The sequence below is a fragment of the Micrasema longulum genome, unplaced genomic scaffold (assembly GCF_059751315.1).
Source record: "Micrasema longulum isolate JH-2025_06_02 unplaced genomic scaffold, ASM5975131v1 h1tg002646l, whole genome shotgun sequence".
In the NCBI taxonomy this organism is placed as follows: Eukaryota; Metazoa; Arthropoda; class Insecta; order Trichoptera; family Brachycentridae; genus Micrasema; species Micrasema longulum.
The window spans coordinates 1663-28982 of record NW_028279781.1 but is presented as its reverse complement, the minus strand read 5'-3'; the positions used below and the strand labels follow the sequence as shown (position 1 = coordinate 28982).

General features: G+C 33.4%; 1 protein-coding gene and 1 pseudogene across 1 annotated transcript in view; both read right to left on the bottom strand.

Annotated features, from left to right (window-relative positions):
• The window catches only part of LOC148271791 (peptidoglycan recognition protein 3-like), a 29231-nt gene extending 5488 nt beyond the window's left edge, over positions 1–23743 (bottom strand). The window contains exons 1-3 of the mRNA XM_088240924.1: positions 23490–23743; positions 20911–21029; positions 18734–18941 (exon numbers count right to left, since the gene is read on the bottom strand). Coding sequence (XP_088097050.1) covers positions 18734–18941; positions 20911–21029; positions 23490–23743 — 581 coding nt within the window. The remainder of the gene's footprint in view (positions 1–18733; positions 18942–20910; positions 21030–23489) is intronic.
• A 2674-nt stretch (positions 23744–26417) lies between these two features.
• Positions 26418–27095, bottom strand: LOC148271790 (peptidoglycan-recognition protein LB pseudogene; annotated as a pseudogene).
• Positions 27096–27320: the final 225 nt, after the last annotated feature.

Below are 27320 nucleotides of genomic sequence, written 5' to 3'. Positions count from 1 at the left end.
AATGATAAGTATGGGCAAGAAGACATATAAGCATATTAAAAAAATATTTAGGACAAAGAAATTTAAAAAAATTAAAAAAAAACAAACGGTTGCTTACTTCTGCTGGGAAGAAGTGAGGGGAGTGCGGCGCAGTATCAGACTTCCCCCTCCCCCTCTTCATTTCTGCCCTGCAGAAGTAAGCAACCATTTTCTTTTTTATTTTATTTTTTAAAAATTATTCGTTGAAAAAAAATATTTTAATGTGCCGATATGTCTTCTTGCTCATACTGATCATCGTGGTTTCGGATGTGACAGGGATTAATGAACACCCTGTATAAAATATCAAACTCTTATGTGGTAAAAATTACAAAGTGTTTCCTTTTAAATAAAATCAAAATGTTTTTCCACAAAGTGAAACAATAAATAATATATTTTTATCTCTTTGTCTTTTTACATCTTCTAGTATCTCTACATTGTCTCTCCGGTTAGGTAAGAAAACGAAATGATTACCAAAATATCGCGTGCATTTCAGTTATTATCTGACAATGGTCGGAGTGCGCGTGTTTGGCGAAACTGTCGCTTCATTTTTCAGATAACTGATTTCGTAATTTTGTTTCTTTTTACCGCTTCGAATTTTTTGACTTTGCCTTGAATCACGTAACAATAGATAGTGATCCGGCTATCTTTAATTAATCAATAATTGTTAACATGTGCAGTGAATTTGTGTGAGTGAATCAATTTAATTATTTTTTAATTTAATTTCTTTGTTGTGTACACTAAACTGCTAAGTGATTTCACGGGTACTTTTTCTCATAGAATGCCCTCAGCAGACACTTTTTTCTCATTGGATCCATCTAAACAGACACCATTTTCTCATATACCTGTCGTTGTTCTTAATGATTTTGATTTTTGTCTCAATTGGTCTGGGTGTTGTGGCGTATTTTTCGTTACCTCCTTCCACATCCCCTCTATCCCAGCTGCTGACAAGCCTCATAATAGAGGCTTAGCGGGTTATTCCTTTTAAAAAAGTTGAAATCCGGGTCATAAAATTCCAACAAGACTTGCTGACGTCATAATCCCCAAAAGGGTAAATGAATTCGAGAACTGCTTGTTGCACTTGTCCGTCAGTCGTGTAAAACATTTGAAAAAAAAAATAATAACTTGTGCGATGGGTTATTTTTTAGTTTCGTAAAAATTTGTTTGATTTTTAAGGAAAACTATTACTCATAGAATTAAGAATAGTCCAGAAGGAGCGTAGAATCATATTTGAATACATCGGACTGTGTCCAATAATTCCCCCACTATGCCCTACTTTCGCCGCGCGCATTCGTGATGTTGCTGCGTAATGTTGCTTGATGGGAAAAAATAATCATAACACAAATTTAAGGTGAAAAAAAAGCAATCTGTTAATTTCACTAAAATTTTATTGTGCACACGGAAATATTGACTGACACAACAGATTAGATAAGTAAAGGGTCATTTAATAAGAGTAATTGAATTAATGAACTTTGAACTTAAAATATAAAACAAATTTTATTTTACATAAAACTGATATTTTTATATCATGTTAAATAATATTTGATGTTTTAAAGATAATTTCGGTCAAATGTCCACTACAGAGTTGTTTAATCCGAAGTCAAATTTTCATTAGATGAGCAAAGCAGGGTAAAAAAAAATACTACCCTGGCAACATTGACGAAATTTCCATTTTGTTTCTTCGGCAATCTGACAGATGGAAAAATAATTTAATTTTTAAGTAATGCATTTGCTACTTAACCATTCGTTTGCTAATTACACATGAAATGTGATTGCATCTTGTTTCTTTACGATCCTAGCAGTATTTCTACGCTTTAAAAGGACACAACACGGCATAGTTGAATTCAAATCGGGAGTTGCGTACTGAGCGACGTCTACAAAGAAACTAATCGGTCAAAACGTAAACCTTCTCATTTATGAGTAGTTTAGTCGCCTTCTGTTTGATGTGCGTATGCGGTTTCTGGACTATTCTTAATTCTATGCTATTACTATATATTTGCCTCGTTTAGATTGTTAGCGCGTATGCTATTACGAATGAGGTTTCCCTGGTTGGTTGAATTAGGGTTAATATTTCCAACAGTTACCTGACTTATCATCTTAATTTACCCTAAAATAATGTAAATAAAATATAGACGCGCTCTTGCGTAAGAGAAAAAAGTCATTTTTCGTAGACCGCGAAATTATTATTGATGGGGATTGTAAGTAGGTGTTTAAAAATATGAACTAAAGTACTTATACTTACTTTTTATCAATTGTTTTTTTTAAAAAAACGAGAAACATTTCAGTTCCTATTATTTGCTAAAATATTTAAATTTTCAGGTTATTTCTTTAAAGTCGTAAATAATAATAATAACAGTGCTGTAAAAATGGAAATCGAGTTGTGGTAGAGTGGGATTCGAACTTCGGACCTTTGGTCCGTGAGTCCACAATACTACCACGGGACCACAATCCGGTTCGAATAAACATTTCTTTGATGTATAATATTATAATACACATTTTTTTTATAATAGTTTTAAAACATGGATACAATCAATGAGGAACTTCAGCCCTACGGCAAATCGGATACAAAAGATTTTCTTACGTGCGGTACAAATTAGAGCATAAAATTGTACTTACTAAGTTTCTTGAATATCTATGAAAAAAATGTTAAAAAATATTTATTTATACATACACACGGCACGTTCTGCATTTTACTTTACAAAAAAGACACATTGTGTAGAAAAAACACTTCAAATTATATTTTAAGAACAATCTAATAAATAAATAAATCTAACATGCTTATTTAATACATATCCTCTATATATTTAAAATAAATTATAAATGTAATAAATAAATACAGTTTTAACTCGTTTACAAAATAAATAATAATATCTTGAAATAAATATTTATTTTTTTATAATAAATCCTAGTTCACCAGTTCGTCGGTAGGTACTAAATTAAATTCTCACACTTTTTTGACAAAAACATCCAATTTTCATTTTGCTTTGATTGTTGCTTCCTTTCTTGCAGAATTATAGCATAAACTACAAATATTTGAATATTATTTTAATTTTAATAGTAATAAAATAAAAAATATAATCCTACCTTTTTTTAAAAAACAAAACGAAAACTAACCGTGAAACAATTTCACACACAGGCTGCTCGCGTACACGGTAATAGAAAAAAAACAACGTGTAAAAGTGTGTCTGGTATTAGTATCGCAGCGCCTACTGTCGTCTGGAGCCGTCCGAACCGGGGAATCCCACGCCGGCACCAACCGGCGTGATTGTAAATCAGCGTAAATCGAACCGGCGCAAAACAACGTTTACCTGTACTGTATTTTTTAACCTCTAGTGAAAACTGTTCTCGTTAAACGATGAGTTTTTCTGAATAATGCCAGGTATTTATGGCTAAATACCTCATTAATGTGTTAAGCTAGGGTTTCCTAGGACAGCGGTGCCCGTATTTTAACGGCCGTAGTGAACGGTGATGCGGTGGATAACCGTCGTAACGGTGACTAGAGTGTGGTTTTCTAGGAAAACGGTGTTATCAACACCATTTAACACCGTTTCCCTAGGAAACCACTCTCTATTCGACAGCGGTGCCCGTATTTTAACGGCCGTAGTGAACGGTGATGCGGTGGATAACCGTCGTAACGGTGACTAGAGTGTGGTTTTCTAGGAAAACGGTGTTATCAACACCATTTAACACCGTTTCCCTAGGAAACCACTCTCTATTCGACGTTACGACGGCTGTCTACCGCATCACCGTTTACTACGGCCGTTAAAATACGGGCACCGCTGTCCTAGGGGAAACCCTAGCTTTATTGAGTGATTTGTTTTTTTTTTTTTAATTATTTTATATGGGAAATAAACAGTTCTACATACATATTTATAGTAAACAAACAGATATAGTGTATAAACTCAGAACTAATAACAGGTTTCCACAAAGTATACAACGTGAGTAAAGAAAATATATTACATATCAAATAAATACATATAAGTTTATACATATAAAAATGTTATTTTCATGTACTCGTAAATATTTTTCAATAATCAAAGATTTTTTAATATATTTTTAAGAATAGTAAGTTATTGTAAATTGGGCGGGATTAGGGCAAGAATGCTTGAAGAGAGGATAAGGAGGGGAAGGGAGATGTATATGTTTATTATTATAATGTCTACCAAGTTACATAATGCATTTTTAGTGTAAATTTTAAATCTGACACAGTGATTTTTGTGTAATCTATAACTTTAAGTGTTGTAATGTACACTGAAAAAGTCCTTTTTCATAAGGAATTTTAAAAGGATACGCTTAGTCGTAAGGAGTAAGTGAAAGTTCCTATTGATAAAACAAAATAATTATGTACTGTGTTATTCCCGCTATTATACCCGATCCTGTAATTACGAAAATATTGATGTATTTTAGTTATGAGCACTAGGTAATTTTATGAATCACCTTAAATATAATCTAATATCTCTTATCTAAAGAGGTCGGTATTTTACCGTAAAACCCCGTCATTAAGTTCGATTTTATTTATAGATATGTTCTACTCCATTTTTGCTTAGCAAGGTGGTAGGTTTGATAATATACAGGGTGTTCTTTAAACCCTGTCACATCCGAAACCACTATGATCAGTATGAGCAAGAAGACATATTGGCACATTAAAATATCTTTTTAGAACGAATAATTTAAAAAAATAAAATATCAAAAAAAGCAAATGGTTGCTTACTTCTGCAGGGGTGAAATGAGGAGGGGAAAGGGGGGAGTCTGGTACTGCGCCGCGCTTCCATCACTTCTCCCCTGCAGAAGTAAGCAACCATTTGTTTTTTTGAAATATTTTATTTTCAAAAAATTTCTTTGTTCTAAATATTTTTTAAATATGCTAATATGTCTTCTTGCCCATACTGATCATCGTGGTTTCGGATGTGACAGGGTTTAAAGAACAACCTGTATAACGGGGTACTTTGCGCGGCAATCAACAAAAAAACTATCATAATTATGTCGTTTCAATAATAATTATTAAAACAATGCGCCTTGAGATTGCTGTACGAGATATATGTTATTTTTTTTCTATTTCCAAATAAGAAAGGGTTTACAACCGCTGCACGACAAAGTGATGCGAATGGCAAATGTTGTCTATCTTGCTCACTCCATTGTGCGTGAATTAGAAATATATGCAATAGAAGATTTTTCTTGGAATCACCAATTAATTTAATTTAATATTAATTTTTAAAACAGTAGTGTGCTTGTTAAACAACATATTCTATAAAATATTTTTAAAATATATAAATAATAGCATTTCTGATTAGATTCTTGAAAAGCTGCTTTGCAGTCTAAGGGTTAACCCTCTATCTCATTTGAACCAAATACAATAATTGATTATCAAACTTTCGATTGCGTTCATTTAATAACAAGTATGTACTCAAATCTAGCAACAGCAAAGCATTCCCGGGTTCATCTCGTTAACTTGTATTGCAGAGTTTCTTCAAAATGTACGAAAAAAACATTTAACAAATATTTTGACAAAAACTAACTATTTTGAACGACGTTAATAGTTCATATGAATCATCCAATAATAAGAGAGTTTTGGAAGATTTGCGGTTTACTTACCGTCAACGTACCAAATAATAAAATATTTTTAAAAAAACACTGAATTTCCTTATGGTTCTATGTCACGTGCTTAATAATAATAATAATAATTATAATAATTATAATAATGTTTGGATAATTTATATAGCGCCATTTTTGTGAAATTACCTCAAGGGCGCTGTACAATAAATAAATATCCCAACACGTCTTGCAGCTACAGAGCGCATGGACGGTTGGGATTCTAGTTCTTCGTCTCCAATTATGATATATTACAATTATGATATATATGAGCTAGATAACAGAACGTCTTGCAGCTACAGAGCGCATGGACAGTACGAAATCTAGCCCCTATTTACATTTTTATTTTTAAATTTTTTATTTGACAATGAAGTTTAGAGTTTAAGTGATATTTAAAAATAAACGAAATAAAAAGCAGATTTATAAAATTAGAATTTAGATAACAACAAGTCTTGCAGCTACTGAGCGCATGGATGGTTGAAATTCGAGACCCCATTTGCTAAATTTAGATATTTGATAACATTTACATAATATGATATCATGTAAATGTTATATCACAAAAACTAACTAGCTAACATCACAAAAAGTCTTGCAGCTTCAAAACGCATCGACAAATGGAATTTCAACAACATAAGAATGATTTTTAAAAGTTAATAATAAAAAGAATTTTAAGAAACGCAATAATAATACTTTGAGCAAAAAACTAGTAAGTATGGCAATTAAGTGAACATGTAACAGCACAAAAAGTCAAATATAAAAAAGTAAACAAAGATAGCATTCCTTAACTTATTATTAAGGTTAACAAGACAATAGATGATACCCGAACTCAAACTCGTCCCTGTTTTATTTTGGTACGCAGTAAACAGGATCTATTGTCTTTTTCCTAGTAAATAACTGTAAAAACACTTGGTTCACATTTGGCTGTTCCCTGGGAGATGATAGTAGAAACGCATCTGTGTGCGTAGTGTAGAGTGTTGGTACCAAGGAATATATCCGCTTCTTTTTAATTTTGTTTGTTATTTACTATACGCATGTTTCCCGCCTAAAATTTCTGATTATTATTATTTTACTTTGATTAAGATGTCAGATAAACTTGTGTATTACTTTTGATATTCGAGTAATTTTACGTGATACAGGAAAGGGGGGATCATGCTTACGTTTCGTGACGTAGAAACACTAGGTACATGTTGTCTTTATGGCTTTGAAGTAAATAATTATTATTAAATAACAATATTATATCTAGAATCCTGTATTTCTTAAACAATCGGACATTAGGAAAAGTAGACGGTTTTTTTTAAATATTACTTTATTGATGAATTTTTTATAACTAATAAATTCAGCTGTGCGTTGGTTTGGACATGTAGAACGAATGGACAGCGAAAGAACGGCTAAAAATATTTACAATGCAAACGTTGATGGATGCATAAATAGAGGAAGACCGAGAAAGACATGGCAGATGCTTTGTCTCTTACTTAGATAATAGACTTCAGTCAATATCATGGTTGAAGGATAGAAATCTGATTTTATATCTATTCCGTCTGGTGTACCATAGGGATCACACCTTGGGCCACATTTATTTAACGTCTGTATTTATTTATATACTTATTTTATTTTTTATTTATTTATTTAATTATTTATTCATTTATTTATTCATTCATATTTTTTCCATTATAAATTATATTTAATAATAAAAATAATGTGACCTCAACCCGCGCCGAGGAAACTTAACAACAAACTTTAAAAAAATATATTTTTACATTTGAGAATAAACAATGAAGACTAACTAAATAAACAGAGATAATTAACAAAATATTCAGACAGTTTTAAACACTACGTATTTATGTTTATAATTAATTTATGCACATCTGTATTATTTATATTACAAAACGCACAATGAAAGAACAAAAACATAACATAAGCTATACACTTGTGGAGAAGTTGATTCAATATTGGTTTGGCCGAATGAGACAATCCATTTTACTTCTACCTTGCTCCTCTATTCATTTTTTTATAGCCAATATTCAATTATGTTTTAAAAATGTGCATAACCTTTGTTATGCTGACGATAAAAAAAATACCTGAAAATTAAGTGTAAAGATGATTGTGCAAAATTACAAAAATACTTGTATGCTTATCAAATTACTGTATTGAAAACAAACTTCATATCAATGTTTCAAAATATCATAAAATATCTTTCACTCGAAATAAAAATAAAATTAAACATATATGATAAATGAAAATACAATTAGAGGTGCAAACGAAATACGTGACTTAGGATTTTTTTCGGACTCAAAATTCAATGACAATAGTCATATAGAAACAATAAATAACAAGGCATACAAAATGACTGGATTTATCACGCGGGTTACACACCCTGCTAATCTATCTGCTAAATCTAAAATCTATTGCACTGCTATCTGGTCCCCTGATTATAAATAAAATATTAATAGAATCGAGAGTGTTCGAAAATATTCCTGAAACATGTAGAATTCTAATTTTATTTGCATTTTCCGAATTTTATAGCTTCTTTTAAATTTCATAACCTTGATTCATTAGCACACAGAAGAGATATTTTCGATCAGATCCTGCTTTACAAAATTGTAAATAATAATATTGATTCCCCAGAACTAATTCATCTACTTGCTTACCGTGTCCCCTCCAGACCAACTAGACTGTCTGATATTTTCTATATTCGTAATATTAAAAATAATCATGGGAAACATTATACCATTCCTCGTATATGGGAAGCATTTAACAAGAATGTTTAAAGTCTAGATATATTTAACACTCCATATAATAGGTGCTGAAGAGAAGTAATAGGCTTGATTCAGAATAACAGAAAATAGACGTGTTGTCTCTTTTCTTGCTCTTAATCATTAAATTAAATGCAATTTTCCACTCCTTCTTTCCTTCAATCATCCTTCACCACTCCTTAATTAATTTCCTACCTTTCCCTTCCACTATCTCATAGTTTTGTCCATATTTCTTTTATTTTAATATAATGTATATTTATTCTTTCTTCTTCTTGAGGTGCCTTGTCAGATCCCCCGACGTTGGCGATCACTACACCGAAAGCATCTCGGTCCTGCGCTACTCCGCAGCCAGGACAACTGCTTATTGTATGTATTCGCCATAGTGATTCCTGGGAAAAGATGACCAGAGTGGTTTCCCGTTGCCTTCTCTGGTGGATTTTTCTATCGGGGTTACTTTCCCTAAGCTGGTTGGTTCTGGTTTGCCGGCGCCAGAAACTTGCCTTTCATCCTTTCATTTATTATTTATATAGTTTAAACCGTCGTCGCTTTATTGTAGCATAATTTAGTGAATACATATTATTGGATGGCAGGCTATGTACCTATACATTTTTTATAGTTTGTATTCGAAATAAATAAATGTCAAAATTCAACAAATACTTGAAGATGGACATGTCAAAAGTCGGAATAATGCAACTGAAATGGCTCAAAATTAGACAGCGGAGAGACTATGACTCCCTCTCACTTCTATTCAATGTACTTCATAGTCCTAACGCTCGTATATACCTCCGTCAACGCTTATCAGTTCATGGTTTACCTCCTCATTCTAATTTCCAAAGCACTCTCTTAATACCCATTCACAATTATTCCTCTTTCTTCTCTAACTCATAAAGCGTCCATGCCGCTCGACTGTGTAATCATCTTCCATCCACCATCAAAGATGTTACTACAGTATCTCTGTTTAAATCACGCCTGAAGAAACATCTCCTTTCTCTTTCTTAATCTCTCCTCCTTTCCTCTTTCCTCTTTTTTCCCCTTTCTCATTGAAAATAGTATTGATTTAAGGTACAAACATTATATACAAATACATTAATTTCTATTTTTAAATATCTTTAGCTTTTTTTAATATTTATTTTCTATTGAATATGTATTAACTTGAATCAGAAAAATAAAACTTTTATTTTATTGTTTGGTTGGAAGAAATTGCCGTTTGGCAATAAACCCGCCAGTGTATAATTAAAATTATGTTAACAAAACAAAAAGTTTAATAAAATAAAATAAATAATAATCGGCGCGCGTGCATGATAAGATGTGTGAATGTAGAAGAAGCGAGATATGTATGCCTAGATAGAGCGACTTCGCGTTCTATTCTCTCTGCCTACCCTTACGGGGAAACGACGTAAATAATTTAAAACTAACTGTAGTATTTTTTACTGTTAAGTTTTCAGTCCTCTTAAGGTAAGAATATTTATTTATTCAAATTATCGCCTCAAAAATCATCCGGATTCTTTTCCATTTATAATTAATAGAAAGTGATCAATTATTTATCAATTTAACACTAATTTATCAATCAATATTTGCTCTAGATATTTATCAGAATTCCAAAATAATATCTGTAATATTTTTAAAATAAATCAATATTGTTTTCCTGACTTCTGATTAGATAATCCATTCGTTAGATAATCTATTTATATTTTTACAATTAAATTTAGTTATTGTTCATAATTTTTTCCATTATCATTCTACATTAAATATATTATTATCTTATTTAAGCACATTTTTAATGACTCTTTATTTGAATGCTCGACAATCTAATAAATTTACCCCGAAACATTGACAGAAATAATTTTGATCCTTAAATGAATAATATAATAATAATAATTCCCCAAACATAAAAATATGAATGTATATAATAATGATTATACACGACACCTCGCCGTGTGTGTAGTTGAACTGTAGACAGAGGTGGCTCTGTAGCTGCTGTAGTCCGGCCATCTCGGATGAGAAAGGCTTCTCTGGCTGGGTCAGCGGTGATATCCTCCAAGAAGGGCAGGCGGCGGAGTCGAAGGCGGAAAGGGCGTAATTCCAATAAAACACGCTTGAACTTTATTCACAAAAAACACAGGTTTTATTAAATTATTTGCACCGTGTCGCTGTCGGACAGGGTGCGGGTCAGCATACCTAAGCCGTAGGAGAGAGCGAGAGGGGGTCGGCTGCCCCGGATTAACGCGTAGGACGCTCTCTCATTGGCTGGATATTTTATCTTAACATCAGTACTTTTAAAGTCATATAATACCCTCGGTATACCTTTTACATAAAAATGAAGTATGTAGGCATCATCCCCGTGTCTCAATTAATACATAAATAACACGGGAAAAGATCCTACATACCGATTAAAAGATTGACACACGTTTTAGTGGGATTCTATTTTATATATTTTATTTTTATTTATAGGAAACATATTCGAAAACCATATTTGCCGCAACAAATCGGTTTCTTAGAACAGGCATTTGCCCATATAGGAACCGATTGCAACATTAGGCATACTAATATTTCTGGCTTGCCGACCCTTCATATACTGAGCCTACTCCTAGTACAAGCAGAATTTGCCAGAGTGTTTTATGTGCCATTTTTGTAACAATGTATGTATAAACTAATAAATGAATAAAAAAATAATAAATTCAGTGAGGCCTAGTGCCTCATAATCCTATACATATTCATGACTAGAGTCTCGATATTCTAACGTCTGCCCCCTCAAGTGACATAATTAACCGTCTTTATTAAAAGGGCAGCTTATTAGATTACAAAATTGAGACTACTAGCCGAACTAAGCAAGAAAACTAACATATGGAAAAACTTGTAAAAACACCGGCGCCGGCCGCTCTGGTTGATGTGCCGCGTGTAGCCCTAGCGACGATTCGCGAAGCTTCAGCTGCCACGACCATCGAGGTCTAAGGATTTCTCAGCGCTCAGTCGAACATTTTCCCTCGTGTAAAAACCGCCTCCGTCTATGAGCCCCAACAAGGGCCGCTAGGTTGATAATGTTTTAAATGATCGGCACTTGCCGAATACGTTTTATATTTTGTTGTAATATGTACAATGTACTGTACCCGGCAGTAAATTAAATACATCGGACTTAAGAATGAGACCGCCGTCTTTGTAGAAGAGCGACGTCTCTATCGCAGGAGTTCGGTATCTGTATGCATGTATGAATGTATGACAAAGAAGTCGCTCTACAAAGCCGCAGTTGGCCGATTACGCCGTCAGTCTCTTTCTTAAGCCCGATGTGATTTATTTAATGTCGGTTACTTCTTTGTATGAATAAATACATTGAATAAAAACGAAAATTGTTTCAAATACTCGTAAATATATTTGAGGTTTTTTTTTAGGGCCGCTTACATGTGGACAATGCAATAGATATGACAATATTGTCATATCCCAGTTCCGTGAACATCCTCGACCGCGTAGGACGTAACGCTGGGACAATACGAACATTCGGCCGCTGCTCACACAAAATGAATGCACTGCGTTTGTTACGAGCGAATTCACGAAAAATGTTACTAATTTTTTACCAAGATGTATTGGAATACGATATTTTCACAAGTTAGGAAATAAAGAAATAAGTGTTTTTTTCATCCGCCAGTTTGTAGAACTAATTATGGATAACACTCTTTCCTCTATCGTTCTTGCTTAAACTACGAACGATGAAATATCATCATCTGTGTCTAGTACACGAGATTTAGGTATTATACTTGACACTAAACTTTCTTTTACAATTCGTATTGAACATGTTATCAATAAATCCTCAAAACTCCTTGGATTTACTAACAGAAGCACAACTGACCTTAAAAATATCAATACCCTTAAAACTCTCTTCTGTTTCCTAGTTCGCCCGCACCTGGAGTATTCCTGTTATCTGGTCTCCATATTATGATGTTCACATCAAGAATATTGAATCGGCTCAACGTCGATTTTTGAGAAATACCGTGGTATAGTGGTCTCACACACTTAAGGTTCCGGGTTCGATTCCCGGTGAGAGCACAAAAATTAAATGTGAATTTTCTCAAGCCTGGGTGTTCCGTGATGTAATTCATCACCGTGATTGGGCCTCCTGGCCTGTTGTGGAGCAAAAAAATAGCAAAATATAATAGCCTGCCCGTTTATCTCGGTGGCGAATTGCTGTTTACACGTAGACAATGGTCCTGGAACAAAAGAACATTGTATTATCTACGTGTAAACGGCCTTTTAGAATACATTATACAGGGTGTTCGTTAAACTCTGTCACATCCGAGACCACGATGGTCAGTATAAGCAAGAAGACATATTGGCACATTAAAATATATTTTTTAGAATTAATAAAATTAAAAAAAATAAATATCAAAAAAGCAAATGGTTGCTTACTTCTGCAGGGGAGAAACAAGGAATGAGGAGGGGAAGTCTGATGCACCCACAACCGCGCGTCCGTGCTCCCCTTACTTCTCCCCTGCAGAAGTAAGCAACCATTTGGTTTTTTAAATATTTTCTTTTAAAAATTTTTCTTTGTTCTAAATATTTTTTTAAATATGCTAATATGTCTTCTTTCCCATACTGATCATCGTGGTTTCTTATGTGACAGAGTTTAAATAACATCCTGTAGATTTCACGTGATTGTTCTCTGATTGAAATAGAACCAGGGCCCCGATTACAAAGGGAAGTTAACAGAGTTATGTTCGACTGTCATTTAAGAAAAATCGATATTTGTGTAAGAAAATTAGTATATTTACATGAACATTTAAAGTACCTATAATTGAACACGTTTAAAAGAAAAAATATACGCATATTTTGCTTTTCATACAGAAAACATAATTTTACTTTGTAGATGAAATTTAAGATAAATATTAACTCTCATTGTAATCGGGGCCCAGGGTACGTATTCTGATGGGAAGTTAAAATTTATCTTCAATTTTATCTACAAAGTAAAATTAAGTTTTCTGTATGAAAAATATAATACGTTTACAATTTTTTTTTCTAAACATGTTCAAATACCGGTTACCGACGAAGATACGTTAATTTTTCATACAAATATATACACTATCGTACATAAATATTGACATTAGTTTATACCGTCTCTCCGTGGATTAGAAATGAATACGGAGCCGTCCTCTGGTTTGAATAGTCTCTATCTAACATGGCTCAGCCTGTTGTAAGATGGAGACTTTTAAAGTGGATACTTTACACCCTGTGTAACATCCACCAATCTGCCCATGTTTAAACATTTACAGTTTTTAACTCTTCCATATGTTGACTTTTGTGATGTAAAGGAGCCTTTCGGCTTTACCTTTATCATATGGGTGAGATTCACCCGGCTGAACCCCTAGAGAGAAAACCCAGTCTGTCCGTAAACATTTGGACATAATCAAAACATTGTTGAATTAACTAACTGGTATAAAAGAAGTATAAAAGCTGAAAAATTGTTTTCAGGCGTTGCCTAGTAGGTGAATTGGTTCAGCCGGATGAATCTCACCCACATGATAAAGAATTCAGCTCTTCACTTCACCAAAGTCTACAGATAGAAGAGTTGAGAAAATCTGGGTGTTCAAACATTGGCAGAATGGTGAATTTCACACAGTGTTTAAACTGGCCACTTAAACCAGCCAATGACGGATCATAAGCCATGTAATGCCTAGACTTCCATATTCCATTCTCAAAAATATTTTCCTTCTCTTTTGCAACAAATTTAGATCTAAACTATTTGAAAAATCGTATAAACGCCAATGTGTCAAAGTGTTTGCTTATTTCTTTTTCGCGAGGTCGACATCCCATCCCATATCATTATATATTAGAAAACCAACCTATTCAGAGAGTTGATACCGTACGCGATCTGGGTGTTATTCTTGATAGCAAACTTACATTTGAGAATCACTTCGATGACATACTGCCCCGTGCACATAGAAACCTTGGTTTTGTACTTTGTACATGTCAGGTATTTAAAGATATCGCGTGTATTACAATGGTCTACTTTGCTCATGTTCGCAGTTTGCTCGAGTATGCCTCTTCTGTTTGGTCTCCACAATATGTCACACATAAAGAAAAGTTCGAGAAAATTCAATGGACATTTCTTAGACATCTTAACTGGAGATGCAGGTATACCGATCTCAATTATATGTATGTCTTCCTGCAAAAAACACCACTTGCTTACTTTTTTAGAAGATCGCCGTCTACTGTTGGACTTGGGGGTGCTTCATGACATATTTAGTGGACGCCTTGATAGTCCGGCTCTTTTGTCGGAGTTATCATTAAATGTCCCCGGCGACCGCACCCGTCACACGTCGAGCTCTCTATTTCATGTGCCAGCAGTTCGTACGAACTATGCCCAGAACTCTCCACTTATACGTTTTGCTAGTGAATATAATTTGAACTTTCCCCTTATTGATCCATTTGATTGTAAAAAAATAACATTTTAAATGCGCATCTTTAAACATACTTTTTTGTCTTATACTTAGTTTCAATAATAAAGTCTCATTTTATCTTTTTTTATTTTTTTTATTTTTATTTATTAACTCTTAAAAGACTGTGCTGAATAATCCCTTTGCAGCCGGTGGTGTAACACAATGTGACCACAAGCATAAGTCGAGATATTTTGAAATGTAAGCTAAAATACCAAATTATTTACAATGGTATGTGTTAAAAATGATATTTATTCAAAGATGTTACATAAAAAATATAAAATTAAAGCATATTTATGCAAAATAAAGTGAGAAATTGTGTTCATTCCTTTTAAAATCCCGCCAGCAAGCGCTACCGCCCGCGTCTGGTTGTCGACTGAATTCCGAATTACACTTACAACTGAATTTAGCGGAAATAGATCAACCGGGAGACTAGAAAGTATGCTATGCTAATACAACTCTTATTTGAATGCAAAAAAGAATATCATTTTTTTATTGCAAATAAATACTAGATTTTATTAGAATAAATAAAAACGCTGTTAAAACATATTCTTAGAATAATGTTGAAATAAAACCTAAAAAAATAGCAAAAAAAACTTGTAAGAAATAAAATAATAGTACGTAATACGTGATATAATCAAATCATAATTAAACATACACAAAAATGACAACGTAAACACGTTTTTTAAAACTAGTTACGAACAAATTTTTTGAACACTTTAAATGAAATAACTTTGCACACTTCCTTTGGTACACTTCCACTTATTTGTTTGACCAATTAGCGCTTTCATCCTCTAATGGACATCTTCAGACTGGCGAATATTATACAATGTAAGGATGATTTATAGAAATCAAAATATTATCTTAAGTGTGGAAATGAGTGGAAGTGTACCAAGTATTTTTGATTAATAACTTATATGTAAATGTATATAAATATTACATCATTACAATGAAATTCCATCAAGAATTGTCAAAAAATAATTTAAATCAGATAAACTGTGAATAAATTGTAGAAACATTTCGGGAACACGGTGTGTTAAATACAGCGTCAGGTCAGTTTACTACAAAAAACTTCACGCGACTGATGTGTTCTCTGTCCCACAAGTGGTATAATTCTGTATCGTGCTCTTTCGGTATTGTTTTCTCGGTCACTCAAGCTCCGCCCCTAACAAATAGTGTCCTTGTCGGTCTTCTGATATGGTATATTCTCGTACTCTTTCTTATACAATTTAATAAACTACTTATAATACTGGCATCTCTTTCGTTTGTTTTAATTTATTTTACAAAATGAAGAAATTGTTTTTTATAGAAAAAGCCCGTGCATTTTTTATAAAAATGTTTCCTTATTTTGGTGTAAAAAAGTCCATATAAGGATTACAAAAAATATGAGTTGGTTATTTAAAAAAATAAGAGAGTTATTAAATGTTTTTTACCCGAGGTAGACATCCGTTACCGCATAGCCACACATGAGTTAATAACGAATTAAAATACAATATTACAACTAAATACAATTTTTTAAAATAATCAAATACATATATTTACATTAACGTTTCCCATTACGTAAAAGAAATAAACAATTCTTGTGTACATAATGGGGAGTGACGTCTTACAATAGATTATTTTATTTTCATCAATAATATTTTTTAAATAACATATATAAATTACAATAAAGATATTAACGATGTTTTCAATCAGTGTTACATAAAGAAGAATTATAGATGTATTTTTTTACTTTTTTCTTAAATATATTGTGTATTCCTGACTGTACTTTTTATTATCTTTGTTCATTTTATTAAAGAAAAATATTGTTGGGATGATGTTGTGCAGTAGTTGTTTTTAATTTAGGAATTAAGATATTACCACCTGTTCTAGGTCGCGTACTTATGTTTTGTGACCTAGAAATACTACTATTTATTTTAACTTTATGTATTTGAAGCAAACAAACAATCTTATTTTATTTTATTTTATTATATAAGAGATCTCTAATTCTTAATATTTTATATATATTTATATTTTCGACACTTGACACTTGTGCAATATTTACACACATGTTCACCCTCATTCCCATATAACACCCACTCACCCACCCTCTCACTCACTTACACTCACACAAACACACTAGTATGTATTGTACGTGTATTTAATGTGTTTCTGTGGATATCTGTCTTTGGTTTTATTCTCTGTACATTGTATTTGTTATATTTTTGTTACATGTATTACTGTTGATATCCCCAATAAATATAAAAAAAATCCTAGGGAGGAAAACTGTCTCCTGTCTCCAAACATTTGGACATACTCGTAACATTATTACCTGGCTTCTAATGTACAAGGTTTATATTTATTTAAACTGGACAGTTATTTATTTGTTAACTTAAAAAAATGCACTTAAGGATAAAGTGGGATGTTTCGGTTGTGCTCTGTTTAAGGACCTTCACCGTATTTGCTCTAATGACGAGGAAACCACAGAAAACTCGCCAAGAGAAGACGGACCGTTGTCGTTCATCAATAGACCTTCTGATCCACCTGAAGATCTTGATCTACGTGATCCGCGTCTTATTATCATGGATACCCTTTGCTTACTACTAATTCTATCACGCAATTTCATCGTAGGGGTAAGCAGCAGGGGCGAACCGTGTATAGAAGCGATTATGCGCAGCTTACCATTATATTTGACGCACCATAATAATGTTTTACTGTAATTTTATTTACAAAAAAACAAATAAATAATTACCATTTATTTTAAACCATTTCCACCGTTTGTATTTTTATCCTAATATAAATATTAATAAAAATAAAGTGCGCCCAGCGCCTGCGGTGAGCCAAGAAACTAGCCGATTATTCCAGCTTATTTTTCCATACAAATAAGTATACTATATTTTGAATGTCTTAACCCTAGTGCGGGTTTTTTCTCCTAGATTAAACTTGCAGATTACACAAATTATTTGAAGATTCTTGATTTCGAAAACAGTATTTCAAACATTATTTCTTGAGGGCTATTTTTCTTCGAGATGGTACTTTTGACATAAGACCATTTAATTTCATGCGTCATACTGCAGGACATATGGCGCTCGACGCGGCCGTTTTTAGCACTTTTAATTTCTAGAACAATTCGGCCAGTTGACATTTCAATTAAATATTTAATATCGACTGAATTCGTAGTGCTATTTTTTATTTATTTTTGAATAAGTTATACGTTAAAGTAATGGATAGTATATCTATATAATATAATATTTTACGAAGTTACGTCGTTTGAGTTGATTTCATGGATAAGAGTTGTTTTATCACACAGAAAAATATCAATGTATAGTATATATTACTTACATCATATTATAACCTTCTATTTAGGTACAAATATATGATATTTTTTTATAGCTTACCTATTTATCAAATCACCTTCGCCACTGGTAAGCAGAGAGGATGGACCGCCACACACGTCTATCCTGACATGCATTACATTCTTAACTTCTTCCACGTGCATCTTGTCATACATGCCCTTCAGTTTTGGTTGTTCTGATCATGCCACGTCTTTCTTTGTCGTCCTCGTCCAGCTTAACTGGTCATTCTCGTTAAATATACCTGCTTTGTCATTCTTTCGTCATCCATTTGTTCCACACCACCGAACCATCCCAGTGACCCTTTCTCAATCTTATCAATATACCTGTCTCAGATTTGCAATTTCGCCTGATTTCATCATTCGTAACCCTGTCATACATTGATTTTCCACGCATACAACAAGAGGTATCGCATTTGGAACGCGTTCACTTTACTTTTATCCTTCATCTTCCATTTTTATGTTTCTCTTCCATACGCAAGTGTCGGGACGAAGGCTTTTTTAACTTTAGGAACTTTTATGGAACTAAAAGTAAAACAAAAAACATCTTTAGAAATAAATTTATTAAGATATGTTTACTCAGTTGGTCAGTCGGGTTTGTTTAAGCGGTGTTCTGGGCATGCCCCTCGATGGGTTCATCAACAGCTTTTCCTGCGGCGGACCAGTGAGGCCAGGTCTTGATTTCATTGTACAGCCTGTTTCCAGGGCACTCAGTGCTGATGGCTTGTCTGTGCCCAATCAGCTTGTAGTTGGAAGATACGTAGCCTAGCTGAACTCCGTACGCGATCATATCCTTAACGACTTGCAGAGTTGCGGCAGCGGGAAGGTTTGCTGTGGAAGAAAGAATGATTAAAAAAAAACTGCTTTAAAGGATTTTATCATTCGAAGCCAACGTCAGTTGATATCAACTCGTCATACTTTTTCAAGCCATTCACACTTGGAGGAATTTAAAGTTTAACAGATACTTGTAGCTGTAGTCATCGTGAACTTTTTAATGTCTTCTGCGTGATTGTTCAAGTAGTCTGGTAACTCATTGTGGTGTCAAACCCATTGTATATTATTTTTGGCTGCCTTTCATTTGTCCTTGCTTTATTAATGTGGTATTTTATTACATTGGAAAGCCAACAGACATTCTAAAATTTATAAGATACAATTATATTATTAATACATATCATAAAGTCCAATTAGAGGCTTCCACATAATATTGTTATTGTAAATGTTGTCACATAAAAATTATACATAACATAAAATAAATAATCATACAAAACTTATAATATAACTTAAAATGCAAATGTAATAAATATTATTAAAAATATACCTACTTTTAAATATTGGTCACACAGTTACACATTATAATATATAATACAACTATAGTTGACCATGCAGTGTACATTTATTATGTGCCTACATACAGAACTGCACATAACCTGCATAATATAGGCTACGGATTTAAGGCGCAACATCATAACTTTTTTTTTTTGAAATTAAAGGATGTTAAAGATATGTTTTTAATATCAATACAATTTAATTTCTGATTACACATATTGCAGGTTCTATTTACAAATTAATTTTGTAAAGATTTAGTGGAACATTTAGAAATTTTAATTGCGTTACTGGGACTCTAAAATTAATAAGTAATAGAATCTTAGGGCAATCTATCATGTTATTTAAAGTTTAATACATAAAAATGGCGTCAGTTATGTACCGGCGAGTTTGGAGAGTTTGGAGTTTAGGTAATTTTATAGATTCATCTGGACCTGTGTTTTGTGTTGTTGTTTGGTAATATATTTGTGTATAGTACCAAATAACAACAGAAGTGTCGGCATTTCTGGTTACTGTTATGTCATCTTAGTAAATATGAGTATTTACGAAAAACTACATGAATTACACGCATAGTTATAGGAGGATGGAATCACCACCGTGTCCGAATATGCACCAAAAATTAGGTAAATAATATTAAGTGGTATGTTGGAGACTTGGTGGGGGTGGGGGTTTAGAAGGGAGGGGGCTAACTGGTTGAAAGTTACATGTAAAGGTAAAGGTGAAAGAAATGTTACTTTAGTATTTACATGTTGGTGTAGTGAGTGTCCTGACAGAAAGCCGGGTGCGTTTCGAAACCATTACACATAAAATGTCGGTAAGTGGTTGGATACTAATATTTACTAACATTAGTAAAATAGCTGACCACAAAGTTAATCTTCAAAAAAATAAACAATATGTTATATCAATGATTGTTCCCTTTGCAATTTAGAGTACATTTTTTAAAGTTAGTTTAAACATAAATCTCAATTTATTGGTATGTTAATCTTCATTGAATTATCTAACAATTTTTCGTAATTTTCATTAGAATGAATAAACTTATTAGATTGGTATGACGTATGCACAATACAACTCAACGCGCTTCAATGATAAATTTTAGGAAATATTGTAAATGGTGATGAAAAGCGTGGACAAATGGGCGTTAATTAAAAAGTATCAAATAAAACAATACCATCAGATTAGAACGCCATGTCACTATGTCTTTGCATACAGACCTCGCTTCCTCTACATTCATTCACGCGCGCCGATTATCCCGACTTTTGACGTGGCCATATTCAAGTATTTGTTGAATTTGATCATGCGTGGTCTTTCTGTCTTCTCAATTTCTGCGCCCATCAAGTTTCGGATTAATAATTTCGCTGTCCATTCGTTCTTCACGTCCCGTCGGATTGGAGATCTTAGAATTTAGTGAAATACATCATGCAAAATTTGACGTTAAGATGGTGAAATGTATTAAGGATGTGAGTTGATCAATACGTACTAGTCCAGTCTCCGATGACGCAGATTCCAATGCTGACACTGTTGTATCCTGGAGCGTGAGCGCCAACCTTGTTCCAGCCCCTGCCTTCATAAGCCCTGTTGTCTCCACCGACGACGAAACTGTAAAACACCAAGTCTTGCTTCAATCCAATTCTGGATTCCTAATGTTGCTTAGTGTTTAGAACTTTTATCAGCAAATTTCTTGACATATTTTACTTTTGTATTTGGCCTTCTAGAGTATTCAATAGCTCAATAACAAATAACTATCGACGTGCTTAAAAACATGCTCAGCATTTGAGCGATCACAATGAACAATAATGAACATCCAACAATGTTTTGTGCTTGCAGACTGGCTGGATTTTCTCCTATGGAGTTGTTTTCGGGCGTTGCCTAGTAGGTAAATTGGTTCAGCCGGATGAATATCACCCACATGCTAAAGTTTTCAGCTCTTTTAGTTCACAAAAGTCAACAGATGGAAGAGTTGAGAAAATGCGGATGTTCAAACATAGGCAGAATGGTGAATGTTACACAGTGTGTAAAGTGGCCACTTAAACCAGCCAATGACAGGTCATAAGCCCTGTAAATGCCTAGACTCCCATATTCCCTTCTCGAAAATGTTTTCCCTCTAAAAGAGATGCAGCAGGCGACACATTTAAATAATGAACATGCTTAAGTTATCGCTGTCATAAGTCAACGCGTGTGTAATCTCTAAGTCAACGCTCATGTCGGTTTGTTTTTTTTTATTTTCCTCGTAAATAAATACTATTCATTGGCGAAAAATCGGCGTTTACTATAAAAAATAATACAATATATTGCATTTGCAAAATAGTCAAGAGTATCTAATACAAAAAAGTGAATATAAAATTATAATTACGATGGCGACTGTTTTTCTTGACATTTGTCTTGCCAACAATCGGCTAAATGCAATAAATAGCATGATAAATAATATTAACACTTTGTATCCCAGAGCCGTGCAAACACGTGATTATATAACTACGCGTTGTGTCCCGGTCCCGTGTTTTCACGTGATTTACCAGCTGTCTAAAAAAATGCATTTTATTGACATCTAGTGACTTTTATTAGTACTTTTTCCCTGCTGGTAAACCACGTGAAAACACGGGACCAAGACACAACGCATGGTTATTATAATCACGTGTTTACACGGCTTCGGGATACAAAGCGCAAAAAAAGGAGTGAGGCCCTGTATATGTGCGAATATTGCAATGCGCAATGTGGTTCTCCATAAAGGCTAATGTTGGCAAGACTATCATACAATAATTACTTATTTAATTATTTCAAATAAATCTGAGAATTTTCAATTGATTTAACCCAGTATTTTCATAATTATGACACTTTTAAGAAACCCTTCACAAATCATGAAATTTCACAAAAATGAGCCGGGCACAGGGTAAATTCTATCTGTATTCGGCCGGTACTCGGAGTGTTAAATAAAAAAATAGCAGTTTTGGAATATTTCCCATATTTACACCGATGAAATTCAAGTATGTGATTGTGCAGCAGGATTATACGTCGCGAAACGTAAATATTTTGACATTTAATATTAGGTGTTTATGAATGTTCCATTGTGATCTCGAATACGATAAACAACCATGGTGTGAAATTGTTATCACGTCACTTATTATTAGGACGTCAATAGTTATTTGTGATTGAGCTACTGATTGTGTTTTGTCGCGTACGCACATTGATATTCTTTGTGTGATATAATATCAACATCTTCTTTAGACTTGTATTGTAGTTTTGAAGCTGTGAGGATCTACTCTTGTCTAATTCGGTCAAAGAGGATTGGCCTACTACTCGATTAAATCTACTTCCAGTATCCATAAGGACAATTATGGATACTGGAAGTAGATAGTATGTCTTCTTGCTCATATTGATCATCGTGCTTTCGGATGTGACAGGGTTTAAAGAACACGCTGTATATAAAAGGCAATATTCGTATGTGTGTCCTCAATAGATTAAATAACTACCCGACCGATTTACATGCGGGGGTTGAATCCAGTCCTTGTCCACAAACATTTGGACAAACTCAAAACGTTGTCGAAGACAACTCTGTTAACTTCCCGTTGTAACCGGGGCCCTGGGCTTGGAGGTCGAGTACTTATTTACGGAGACCTATCACAATAGATCAGCACAGGTCGAGTGACGTCAGGAGCTTACATCGCACTATCTCCCGGCGTCATCTTTTTTTTTTTTTTTTCTTTTTTTAAATTCTAAACAATCTTTTTAATTCCCGCCAAACTGCAAAAGCAGTTTTTTTGCAGGGATTCTCTCTTTAAACATTTTTGTAACACAATATAATAATGTTTACATAAAATATTTTTTTAAAAATCTTAAAAATATCAATAAAATAAAGTTTAAAAAAAATTAGATACAAGTAAATCAAGTCTTTTTTGAAAACGAAATATATAAAAAATAATAAATAAACACCTTTTTTGACACTGTTTTAAATTGTTTGGTTTCCCCATTTTTTTACAGACTAAACTTAGAATTTAAGAAAAAGATTTTTAAAACCAATTTTGCTTTGTTTTTATTCATATCACTATCTGTCTTCCGCCTCACCTGTAGCCGATATCTGACCACCCGTTGCCGTCCATGTGGCTGTTCTGCACCTGCTTGACTGCGGAGACGCAGGCGGCGTTGGTGGTGCACGCTGCAGGGGCGTAGGTGTGGTGGATGACCACGTGGCTCACGGGGGTGGCCATGGCGGTGGTGCTGGTGGGGGGGCGCGCGCCCCAGGCGGAGCGGGACACGATGGTCGGAGCGCGGATGTTCTTCTCTGGATATACAAACAAACAGTTCACATAGTAATACATCTAAGGGCGGGTATATTGCCCGAAGGCAATTTCTTCCTACTGAGAAGGAGGAATTAATATCATGGAAAATCTGCATTTTACTATTTATTTATTTATATATACGCCCAATGGGCATTTTGCAGGACATATTTATACAGAGAAAATTATTTTTAAAAACGTAGAAAGACTCAATTGTATTTCGTAGACTTTGTAGGAGTAGAAGCGGCAGAGAGATGTTTATAATTAAATTTGATTCAGTGATCGTTGGAAAGAAGACAACTTGCTATCAAAGAAATCAAGACTGGTATGCAAATGCTTGCAGACTGGCTGGATTTTTTCCCTAATGAATTGTTCATATTTAAATTTGTTGTAACAGAGAGGGGAAACATTTTTAAGAAGGGAATATGGGAGTCTAGGCATTTACAGAGCTTATGACCTGTCATTGGCTGGTTTAAGTGGCCACTTTACACACTGTGTAACATTCACCATTCTGCCTATATTTGAACATCTATATTCCTTCAATTATTTTATCTGTTGATGTTTCTGAAGTTAAAGAGCTGAAACCTTTATTTATGGGGGTGAGATTCATCTAATTGAATTATTTCACCTACATACTAGGCAACGCCTGAAAATGTTATTTTTTCAATTTCTATACTTCTTCATGGACCAGGTTATTTATCAACAATATTTTGAATTTGTCCAAATTTTTGTAGACAAGGACTGGATTCAATTCCCCGGGAGCTGTTTATATTAACATATTACAACAGAGATGAAGAACATTTAAGATAAGGTAATATAGAAGTCTAGAAATAAGTATAGAAATGGAAAAAATAACATTTTCAGGCGTTGCCTAGTATGTAGGTGAAATAATTCAATTAGATGAATCTCACCCGCATAAATAAAGGTTTTCAGCTCTTTAACGTCACAAACATCAACAGATGAAAGAATTAAAGGAATATAGATGTTTGAATATGGGCAGAATGCTTAATGTTACACAGTGTGTAAAGTGGCCACTTAAACCAGCCATTGACAGGTCATAAGCCCTGTAGATGCCTAGACTTCTATATTTCCTTCTCTTAAATGTTCTTGATCTCTGTTGTAATATAATGTTAATATAAAGATTATCAGATATAAATAAAAATACATTTAGTTGAACATAATTTAAACAAAAATGGACATATCTCGGAGACCTTTTTAAAAACAAATTATAATATATTATTTAACATTAAATTACATAGGTCAAGGGTTATCGAGAATTAATTTAAGGAAATTATTTTTTAGTGTTATTTGATTTCCATTCTTAGACTGGTACGAAATTGATTTAAGGTGAATAGGCAGGAGGTTATATTGAGTAGAGGCAATGTAGAGGAGTGACCTCAATCCGAATTTAATTATGAGATCGTGTGCGATGGTTATGTATATCACTGTTGAATGTTATCGCTAAATTTGAGTTTGTTGTTAAATATATAATATAATATGTTCAATACTTCAGACTAACAATAGACAGACAATTGACATGGACAATTCATATCAACAATTTAATTAGCAAAGTGGCGACATTATCGTATCTTTTTTTAAAAATCAAAAACTTTGTTCCAAAAACGGAAAAAGTTCTAATGTATGAAGCCTATGTAAAAACTAAAATATGTTATACGCAACTACTATGGGGAACAGGATATCAAAATGACATAAACAGACTACAAAGACAACAAAAAAAAATTAAGTTAGTATATGATCTTCCCTATCTAACAAACTAACCAATTAAATATAATTGAAGTCTTTCAACTAGAATCATTAAAATTTATCCATAAATTAGTCACTGATGTAATTGTAGACGAAGAATTAAAACTTGTAAAAAACTGTAGTAAACATGATCACAATACGAGAATATCAGAAAAATATCACATACAACCTTTTAAAACGAGAAAAGGACAATCGAGACTAATACACCATGGACTGAAATTATACAATAAACTACCAGACAAAACTAAACAAAAGACTCAGACAACCTTTTCAAAAGATGTAAAAAATATTATTTTGAACAACAGAGTATGAATAAAAAATGTTTATATTATTTTTGTAAAATGAATAAGGGTTAATAAATACATTTTCTAATAAAAAAATAATTTTAAAAATATGTCTCGTAATAGTTAATTATGCACAGTAAAATAGATTAACCAAACAAGAAATGAACAAAAAACCTTAAAACGTATTTCTTAAATCTTTACTTACAAATTTCTTAAATATGTCTTATTTGATGTTTGTATGTGTTAAGTAATACTTACGCAATGAGGAAGTTCAGTGGTTTTTAATTTTTTTTATTTGTTAATTAATATATATATATATATGTGTCGTATTATCAGCGCTATGGTTTTTTAAAGTTTTGTATTCATGAAATTACTGCGCGTGTGACGTCCTAAGTTCTCTTCCGCATCTTCTCAGTCAGTTCCTCAACTCTTTTATCATTGGTTGATTCATATTTATTTATTTATACATTTTCATTTTTTATATTATTTTTTTATCCAGAATAATGTTCACTGGGGTGTCCTGTGCCGAGAGAAACATTTTACGAAATATGAAACATGCTTTAAGATTAGCTATTTAACAAAGTCAACAAAATAATAACAATAAAAAAAACTTAATTCATCCAATAAACCTAATTATCATTAACATAAAAAACAATAAAAAACTAAAATAAACATAACCAATTTATATAGACCAATAGAACAAATTTCATAAACAGTACACACATTTTACCTATTTGGCTTGATCCACTCATCGATCCGTGTGCAACCCACCTCCACTATCCATTTCTTAATAGCAATTTTATATTGTGAGAACTTACTAATTGTCCTTATGGATAATGGAAGTAGATCGTACACTTTAACCGAGTAGTATATGAACTAGTAACTTTGTTCAAAGTATGTAGTTCGTTTTTATTAAAATATTTTGACCGTATAATTTAAAGGTCTAATTTTTACCGCGCGTAAGAAAACATTTTTTCTCTATCCAATTGACCGTAGGGCTGAAGTTCCTCATTCCGTTTCATAAACATCTATTTCCTACACCAGATAACTTTCTAGATCTTCTAGAAGAACTAACTCTGTTTACGACTTAGGGTTATTTAGTTTTTTTTCGGTACATTCCACTTTTGGGTGGGGTATAGTATTCTGCGCGTGTCCCGCTGCAGGGGGACACGGAGAGTAGTGCGGCCACGTGTTGATCTCGTCGTACAGAGCCTGCCCAGGACACTCCGTCGCCCTGGTCTGGCGATGTCCGACCAGCTTGTAGTCCTCGGCTATATGACCGCTGTGCACACCGAGAGCTATCAGATCTTTCACCGTCTGGAGCTGTTCCTTCGGTGGAAGAGTAACTAAAAACGTAAATAAAATTAATTCATATAACTATCAACCATACAAAGTGAGGAAACATTTGAACGTAGTTATGCAGAAAGCAACCACACTCCACAATTTTAAATAAATTAGATATCAGCAATGTTTGAGTATGTCCAAATGCTTGCAGACTGGCTGGATTTCCTCTCTAACAGAGAGGTAAAACATTATTGAGAAGAGAAGCATTTGGACATACTCAAACATTG